Source organism: Oryza glaberrima, chromosome 1 (assembly GCF_000147395.1).
Source record: "Oryza glaberrima chromosome 1, OglaRS2, whole genome shotgun sequence".
Classification (NCBI taxonomy): Eukaryota; Viridiplantae; Streptophyta; class Magnoliopsida; order Poales; family Poaceae; genus Oryza; species Oryza glaberrima.
Window position 1 is genome coordinate 8,001,268 of NC_068326.1, and position 9,764 is coordinate 8,011,031.

The 9,764-nt window shown below is 40.7% G+C and overlaps 1 protein-coding gene across 1 annotated transcript; it reads right to left on the reverse strand.

Annotated features, from left to right (window-relative positions):
* Positions 1–1,221: 1,221 nt before the first annotated feature.
* On the reverse strand, positions 1,222–9,342 carry LOC127761591 (serine/threonine-protein kinase RUNKEL). The gene is made up of 10 exons (XM_052285904.1): positions 9,002–9,342; positions 8,772–8,861; positions 7,907–7,959; positions 7,641–7,716; positions 6,981–7,042; positions 6,824–6,902; positions 6,687–6,746; positions 5,010–6,593; positions 3,164–4,033; positions 1,222–2,952 (listed from the first exon to the last, which is right to left on the reverse strand). Exons 1-10 carry the CDS (start codon positions 9,047–9,049, stop codon positions 1,834–1,836), a joined length of 4,041 nt encoding a protein of 1,346 aa, XP_052141864.1. The 5' UTR covers positions 9,050–9,342; the 3' UTR covers positions 1,222–1,833.
* Between the last annotated feature and the right edge of the window lie 422 nt (positions 9,343–9,764).

The following is a 9,764-nucleotide window of genomic DNA, read 5'->3' on the forward strand; positions in this document are numbered from 1 at the left end:
AGCTAATTAATCGTCCCAGTGGTTCTCTCTTCGGTCCTAGTGGTTCTGAAGTCCGTCCATGCGGAGGGCCATATGTGGTCTTTAGCTGGCGTCGCCATTTTTGGGGATTTGTTGGGAGTCTAGCGTGGCTTAGCCCCTTCGCGTTGCTTGGAGTCTGTTTTTAGCCGTCGTAGTTTCTCTAAGCTTCAGTTTTTTCTTCTTTTGCTTTTTCTTCCTTCCTCTAGCATAAGTCAGTCTGGTTGATTGTGGTGTGTAACTAAAACTCTTTTTATTCTAATATATAGACGCGCAATCATTTTGCGCGTTCGTGAAAAAAATAGCTAATTAATCGTGATTAACAAACTAATTTAATGGACATGCGTGATCCAACGCCCGCGCTGCGTAAAGTTGGAAGCTTTTGCTGATATAATACAATAAGAATCTGTGGTTAATGGACGATTGGTCAAGTGATCAGTCCAAATTAAGGCTCAACGTTTGTATACCAAATACACGGCCTGGACTTCACTGGCTTAATTTATGAGTCAAATTGTGGACGAAATTTCACTAGGCACGGTTACTGAACTACCGTGGACAAAGAAGCTCTCCCTAGATTTTATTCATCTTTCTTAATGGCCATTTGTCACTCCAGTTCAAACTAAATCAACTAAAAATACAAATATTTTCTACCACAAGTCGCTCTCAGTTGATTCTATTCAACTCTTGTAACCACAGGTCAGGTCATTCTCAAGGACCAGTTTTGTGAAGAAGAAAAAAAATCAGTCGAATTGTGGAAACAAACAAATGTGTGGAAGATGCAGTGCAAATGAGGGAGAAAAGACCTGCCTATGTCAAAAAGTTATATTCTGGGGATGGAGACGAGATCAATTCAACTGTACTCTCGTCATCTTTGATCTTGAGATATATAGGACACATATATAATAAAGACCTGGAAGATGCATTATATGGTCAGATTTCAGAGTCGCCGTCTTCTGCTGCTCCACACACCACACGTATGCAGAACGGCAAAAAGAGGTGGACAGGGTTCAAACATGAAAGCCAACTTCTTGTCTGATCTTTGTTGTCTTAACTTTGTTATTCGTAACTTTTACACAAACGTGATAAGGGAGATGACGGGAAAAATGCATTAGCTATGTTCTTAGAACATTATTATTGTCGTGTTATAGAAAGAGGAATCATGTACGTCAAATAGCATATCTGAAAAAATGGTATGATCAAAACTCACAAGAGAAAAGTTGGCCAGTAATGATCATATAATCACCGTAGATTTTCCTAACCGAGAACACTGGAATTATCTAGTACTCCAAAAGGGACCATTAGACAGTGGCAGCTAGGTTGATAGCGCCAGGCTCCAATATAGTCCTGTTGGTTCACAGAATCAAAGAGCTTTACAGGCATTCATAACAATAAATTTCCACCCCGTTGCTTGGTAAAGTAAAAGGGAGTGTACAAATATACATGATTTTAAGGGCTATGAAACTCTACAGCATTACATGGTGAAAAACTGAAAACCGATGAAACGCCAACCAATATTGGCACAGGGGAAATACAGGAAGGGTTTTGGCCACCAGCTGCCTCTCCAGATTTGGCCAGAAATGGTATACTGAAAGAACAGTAGCTCCACGTTGCATATAGATAAATGATCACACAGCCAATCGGATGGTTCATCAGTCATCACTTCGTGGCATGTAAGGGGGCATCGGATGGTGAGAACCCATGATCATAGCTTGGTGCAAGAAACGGTGAAGAAACACAAGGCCAAAAGCCCTCTCTTATGATCGCTATGAACATCACTTGCACAATGCCAACCAAGCCAGCACCTGACCAAACTTCGGCTCAACCACAGCGAGGTAAACGCTGCAGTTCAGCGCCCAAATATGAGGCGGCGTCAGCAAGGCGGCCATCATGTGAACCCTTGAATGTCGACACGAGTGCTTCTACTCGCATCAAGGCTGACAAAGATATCGACACGATCATTCCGTGCGCTAGATATTGCCTGCAGGAGAAGGCCAGGCAATACAGCAGGCGAGTCAGCCTTAGGCAGGTGCCATGCTTCAGCAGGTCCAGAACAACACTCAGTTTAGGAAGATTGGTCAGCAAGCCCACCGTAGCCTCCCGAGGTGCTGCTTTGAGTAACAGCACCAAGCAGTCTGATGCCAAATCGCTTATATGTGGATCTGAACTTCCAACTAGGTCAAGGAAAATGCCCATGTTGCCACCAAAGTCGCATATATCCATGACGCATGATTGTTGATCGACAGCAATGCTCATGCTGAAGGCACTATCAACAAGGAGTGCAGGCTCTTTGGAAAGGGCCACAAATTTGTCGCTGCCGATGCCACGGATAATGAATGCTCTGCAAAGTTCCAAGGTTGGTTCAAGAAAATCATCCATATCTTTTGCAGTCACAAACTCCAGCAGGTTCCCTATTCTTCTGACAACTTGAAGCTGAGAAAGAATGTCGGTGTCCATATCGGGAGCAGATGCCAGTGCAAAGCAAAGCTTGACATTACTTACATTTGCATTAGACAAATCTCCTAGCAAAAATTCAAAGCACCGGGATACTGTTGCTTCATTGAGAATATCAGAAACCTTAACATAATCATGCTCCATCAGCATTACCAGAAGTTTCTGGGCATATATAGGTATTGGATCTTCATCCTCTGCAAATGATGGATACATGGGGAGAAAATACTTCTGAGAGATCTTTTCCAGGTCAGATACTGTTTGCTCATTAGACGTCAATGAAGAGTCACTGAAGATCACAATCATCACATCGGACAGTATCTTTAAACATAGGAATCTGGCATCACCATCTTTATTGCCCTTGTACAAGACGGATAAGCTTGGAAGGATTCGACTTGTGAATATTTTGTGCTCATTAAGTATAACAGAAGGCTCCTCCGTGGCTGCCTCCAGAACCCTCAATAGTGTCATTTGAAAATCATCCCGAGCCTGGATGTATAAGATACACGTAAATAATCAGATAAGGTCAAGATATGTTAAAAAATACAGTAGTAATGCAAAACTGTTAAGGCAAGAGCTACAGCGCAGCATCAAAACAAAGGATGGGATTGATTTGACACTTAAGTGCAGTTACAAAATGAATGTGGTCGTCATGTTTTTTCATCATGGCATAACCGTGCGTGAAGTTCTTAGATCATACCTGAAATGGTGCTTCCAAAATTTTCATAAGATTTGCCAACTGAAGCAATACATGGCTCGTCACAACTCTGTGATTGAATGAAACACTCCCAAGAAGATGAAGGATAACAGGAAACAAATGAATTATGCTCTTTGGATGAGCTCGTCCAGTTAAAGCAGTAGCAGCTCCATGACGCTTGCCTCCCATAACCTGTTGTATATCACTAGAGACAGTGTCAAGGACGCCTGGGACCAATGAAGCAACCAACTGCACAAATGCTTCTGTGCATTGATGAATGAAGCCTTCCTTCTCCTTTCCCAATCTATCAACTGCTGATAGTAGTTTTGCATTGCAAAAGAAATGAGGAAGCCATCTTCGACTGTTCTTGCAAAGAAGAGCAACAAATAGAAGAGTTTTGCCACGCAGAACATCAGTTCCCTGTTCAATAAGAGAGATGAGTCCAGGAACCAACTGCTTCTCTTCTGTTAACGACTGAATGTAGCGGTTCATGGTTGGTATGATTTGGCTGTTAACTAGTGCTGAATTCAGAAGATTCAAACTGATCTGCTGCTCACGTGAATTGCCTTTAATGAGTGTGCATGCGATATCCTTGAAGGCCAGCCTCTCCAGTATTAAATGAATACAAGATGAGCTGAAGCGAGCTAAGCGTGCCAAACAAGATCCTGCGATAAGTCTTGTATTCTCCTGCTTACCAGTTGCTCTATAGATGTAGCACAGGTGACTGATTACATCTTGGGAAGCGAAACGTGAAGTCCAATCTGTCCCTTGGCTACAGATGTTATCAATGGTTCGTAAAGCATAAAGCTGGGCTAGATCATCTTCACCTTTACGCAAGATTGATGACACCAGAGCAATTACAGAACTTGGAACCTGCACAACTTGCAAAGTAAAATCATTAATAAAACACAAAAATTAATGTCATAGTTGTGAATCAAGAGAAAAGGATTCCTCACATGTATGTACATATATATGATATATATACTACTTGACCAGTAAGATATGAAAGTAAAGGTCTCATTAATTCATTAACACTATTACATAGCTCACCTATATATGGTTCCACAAATACAAGAATATAGCCATTAAAAGGAAAGCAGGTTAAAACACTTGAAAGAAAATTGGTATGGAATTATGTCCCTTAAGTTGATCAGGCCATTTGGAGAGGAAAGTTCAACCTATATGCGAGAGCAAGGTTATCAAGTTGCAGAAACAGAAATTGACAAAGAGATCCACCCTCAATTCATGGACATACAATCACTAAAACTAAAGGATAGATGTAATTTGAATCACTCCTGATTAGGTTAGCCATTGAACAGGATTGGTATGTGGTTTTCTGTAAAATCATACAGGTTTGACTAACAATAAACATGTGCATAGACACAAAATCAAAGAAAAGAGCATGTATATAAACATAATTTAGTCCATATATTATAGTAATAGTTATGAAGGTGGGCAGTGTGATTATGTGGTTATGTGAAAATTCAATAATGCACTATATACTTTCAACTGAAAGAAGCTTCCAATTCTTTTTTTTTTTCTAAAACGCAGAACTAAGCGTCATTCCATTGAGAAGAGAGAAATATTTACAAAGAAAGGGTCAAATGACCCTTCCCACCAAGAACACTTCCCAACAAGCGTCACACATAAGTGAGCAAGGCACCTACGTTCCATGCAGGAATCAGATTGAATCAGTAAAAGCTCTTAGATATTTCTAGCACCAGTAACTTGCCATTGATCTTCTAACTGCAGGTTACTATATAAGATAGCCTAAGCATATGACCCAACAACATGCAGATAAATTACTAAGCATGCAGACATAACATACTCATCATTTTGAGTTTCTGACCTGCCAAGAAGCTGTGGCCCTGTTATCCTTCAAAGGGGATTCTTGGGCATTGATTTCTTTGGTATCTTGATCAGATTGAGTAGAAATGTAGAACAGTAATTCTCCTAGTGTTGCCATACAGAATCTCCGGAGCTTATCATGCTTGTCCCTTAGACCATCTGATAGTGCATTAAAAATCCCTGAACTTGCCAGCTCTATATCAAGGATAGTGGAGTAGCGTATCAACAATCCCATAAGTGAAGCAATTTGGACACGCAATACTGAAGTTTTTGACAGACGGAGCATTTTTATAAGCAACAGCATAATTGGACCATTTGTGATTATATTTGCAGCATCAGAATTGATGCTTAACATCTCCAGGTATTTGATGATATTCTGTTTCTCAGAAACCTGAAAAGTACCACTTAAACTCTGAAGTATCTGACTATTGAATGCATTCATTTGTTCCCGTGGCAACTTAATATAATCAACAGCAGGAAGAGCTTCAAACGGAAGCATAGGGACTGTCTCTACAGCTTTATCTCCTTTCCTACCAGGCATAACTGGTTTAACAGCAAGATCTGTTGGATGCCAGAATGCTGCAGAGATGTCGGATGGCTCAGAACCAGCTGCGGCACCTGAAGTTGTCTTTGCTCGTTGTGCTTTCCTCATACAAATACTTGGTGGAGTGGCCACCACATCAAGATTTTCTGAACAATTCTGCTCAGTTTTTATCATGGTTTCAGCCTTAACTGGGCCTTCATCTGTGAGCATATCCATCTGATTACTCATGCAGTTCTCTTCATTACCATCAGTGCCTTGAGTGGAAAGTTTTTCATCTTCTGCGGATCCAGGATTGTCTGATCCATCATTGTCATCAGGCGCATCACCTTCTGGATTTTCACCAAAATCAAGTTCCATATCATTGTTTTCAATCTTAACTTCAGTATCATTCTCAGAAGCTTCTGTAGGGTGTCGCCTGTAGTTCTCCTTGTCTTTCTCTCTCTGCAAATTCCTCTTAGCTACACGAGACATCCTGAGGATATTTACACCCTTCAACCCATCAGCCTTACAGGAAGGTTTTGCATTGTTTTTCTTACCACTTAGCACATTCTTAACAGGGGTGAACACCTTAGCAGAATTTTCGTCCTTCTTCCGTAGGCCATCACGGGGCTTGGGTGGTGTGGACTGTCTAGAAGGTTTATCACCATTTCTCTCAACTAAATATGGTGTAGCAGAAAGGTCAACCATGTTGTCAAAGGCAGGCTGAGGAGGTAAAGGAATAATTGACATTCTGCTCCTCCAAAAGTGATGCTCGCATAGTTCAGACCACTGTAATCTTTCAGCAGGATCTTTCATGAGTAAGCAATTGATCAGATTTTGAAAGGATCTTGATGGGTTATCAGGCAAAGGTGGTGTAGGATCTGAAATTATAGATTTGACTAGCTGGGTAAATTCATTAGCCACAAAAGGGGGCCTTCCTGAATAGCATTCATACAATACACAACCAAGTGCCCAGAAATCTGAAGCGTATGAATGCACTCCTCCCTCTTGGAACAACTCAGGAGCCATATAACATGGAGTCCCCTTCAAAGGTTGCGGCACCTACACAAGGAGAAATTAAGCTGGGAAAATAATCAAATGTAGATGGAAACACAAGGAAATGAAATGAGATACAAAAGGAAAATGGAAGCTCACATCTCCAGGATTGGTCTTCTCTATGTCTTTCAAACGCCTTGCTAATCCAAAATCGCACAGCTAGAAAATTAAAGAAATGTATATCGTTAGTTACAAGCTATTGCCTCACTGTATGAATTATTTGATCCAGTAAGTACCTTCATGCACCCAGATTCATCAAGTAAAACATTTGATGGTTTCAGATCACAGTATATAATTCCTTGTGAATGCAAGAACCTAAAGTCCAAATTGTTTTGACAAATAAGATTTCACACATCATACAGTAGAAATAATAAACAAGGAAAGAAACTTTACTGAAGAGCTTTCACGAGATCATAAGCCAGGTCATGTATAGAATTTTCAGGCAGCTTCTTATCCTGCAGGTCATTGAAGAAATGTAAAATGTTCATATGCAAATATACTAACACAAAATACTAAAAATTTGGATACAAAATACTAAATATTAGAGCATACTTAAATGTGACAACATGTACATAAATAGACAGCCAAAGCAAAAGTTTTTAACCTGTCAGTTTGACAATGAATTTTCCTTCCATTCTACTACCTCCATCCCAAAATATAAGAAGTTTTAGGGTTAAACCCAAATGAAGATTGGGGGGTGGGGGGAGGGGATGTTGTGATTGGTTGAGAAATGAGAAGAGAAAGTAAATAGAGAAATTAAATGGGGAAGGTTGTGATTGGTTAAGAAGAGAGTGTAGGTGAAGAAGTTGTTATATTTTGGGATGGAAGGAGTACCAGCTATAAGCTAAAAAATAATGAACATATGGTTTTCTTTTTTTATTTCTTAAGGAGCAAACAAAAGACATCTCAGCATGCAGAGAGAGAGAGAGAGAAATACTTGTAAATGAAGCAAATGCAAATCAAATACAAACGTGTGCTATTATACAAGTAAACAGCAGACAGAATGCTTTGAACTAGAAAATGGAATGCTGCTTAAACTGACAAGCAAGATACCTGCTCAAGCAAGCCCTTTAGGTCTCCACCAACGCAGTACTCCAGTATTAACCAAAAATGAGCTGAGGTTTCGTACCTGGTACAACAGGTACAGGCATAAGTATGGTTTGTAGTAGAATGTTAAGGGAACAATAACGATGATTGCAACCAAACTGCCAGACTATACATGTCATTATTGTTCTAAAAAGTGAACTGCTTGCCATTATTGCACCGCAAGATCTGCCAACATGAATAAATAGGTCAACAATAGTCCCCTAGAAACGTACCATGAGTAAAATTTCAGAACATTCGGATGATCTAAGGAATGAAGCATTCGGACCTGCAAAGAAAAGTTCAAAAGTACTATTAGTGGAGTAAGCAGACATCATCATTCCTCAGGCTCATTAACTATTTTTCTTACCATGCTAGCTAAAAGATTTTTTTTTTAATCGAAGACTAGAACATGTGCTCATCTTCTATCCAGAAAAATATTACCTAAACTACTGATCTTCTCTTAAGCACTTTGCTCAAAGAGACATCCAATAAGTACACACGTACGTAAACAAAAAAAAAGGTACATTCCTGACCAAATAACACAACATTTGACAGCGCACCAAATGTAACTTGTCTTGCCTCATTTCATCTTCTCTAGAAATGGCTATAAGAAAGACTGTTTCGCACAATTATCAGGAAATCAAAATCTAAACAGCATCCCAGCTTAAGCATGTAAAGTGCTTTTTCCCATGAAATAAAAAGCAATCCACTAGTACACCAAGATTACTATATAACGAACAATGTATACATTCTGCCCATTGAAACAACATCAGCTTACAAGGAAACTCTGCACTCTGCAGAAGCAGGAATGCATGCCCAGAAAACAGCTGTTAACGAAAACCACGGCATCCACACAGTCTAAAACAGTCACCGAAACTATCAAATCAATCTTGGATATCATATCACGATTTGCTTCCGGGAAATCCATTGGCGCGCGCAAATCAAATCACTACAAGAACCATTTCACGGACCAAATTAACCAGGCCCGCCAGGAGCCAAGCCCTCCGATTCAAAATATCCCCCCCAAAAAATCGCGGCGGCGCATGCCTACCAGCTACTACTGATGAAAGAGCAGGGAGACGACGGCGCCGCGCTCACCTCATTGAGGACCTTGGACCGCTGCGACTTGTCGACGCTCTTGACGGCGAAGTACTCGATGCTCTTCTTCTTCCGCCCCTTGTACACCGTCTTCCGGACCACCGCACCCAAAAAAAAAAAAAACACCAAAAACAATTCAGAAATCTCACCCATCTGCACCCAATCCGAGCGGATCCGAGGCGCGGGGTACACAGGGAAGACGAGGAGAGGAAGGCGGAGAGGGGGGTTACCGAGTGCTTGCCGCGGCCGATGGCCTCGTAGACGTGGAAGTTGTTCATGGCGGAGCACCACCACCACCACCACCAGCACTAGCAGCAGCTTCTCCTCCTCCTCTTCTCGTCGACCTCTCGTCGACGGCGACGGCTAGGGTTTGCGATTTGAGGCGGAGGAATGGGGGGAGAGAGAGAGAGAGAGAGCGGGATTTAGATTTGAGATTGGCGCTCGATCGGCTAGTTTTGGAGTTTTGGGGCGTTCCGTTTCGGCGTAGTTTTTTCAAACTTTTTTTTTTTCGTCTTCGGGTTGTGCTTTTTTTTGGGATGGATCCTTCGCTTTTCTCCATATTAATACGAAGTCCCCGTCTTGCGACTCGGTGGACAAGTATAGTAGAGTGCAACGGCTACAAGATTTCTTTGCCTTTTTTGAACGCAACAGCGATGGAACCATCTACCAAGAAAGTGTTTTTTTAGCAAAAGAATAGTCCCATATGGTTATGATTATGTGACAATTATGTGGATTTGGTCTAAACCTAATGTGACAGATGTACCCATTTATAGTTTTTTAAGATAAAATTTAAGCTCTCTTGGATAGATTAGTTTTTTTATTCCCTATTTTCAGCTTATTAAACCAAAAACAAATTTTAAAGGTATAATTTAAAGGAGAGATTATACGTAATCTATTGTTGATACTATAAGGGCCTGTTTGGATTAATGTCAAAATGTGCCCATATGTAGCTTAAATAGTAAATGTGTTAGTTTGATTTAAAGCCAAATGATT

Excerpts from the sequence above, each read along its gene's own strand:
- LOC127761591 (XM_052285904.1), bottom strand. The coding sequence starts at position 9,049 with ATGAACAACTTCCACGTCTACGAGGCCATCGGCCGCGGCAAGCACTCG. Across the intron at positions 6,747-6,823 it reads ATGAATCTGGGTGCATGAAG|CTGTGCGATTTTGGATTAGC; the intron begins GTACTTACTGGA and ends TTAATTTTCTAG. Across the intron at positions 4,034-5,009 it reads GGGCCACAGCTTCTTGGCAG|GTTCCAAGTTCTGTAATTGC; the intron begins GTCAGAAACTCA and ends CAAGTTGTGCAG.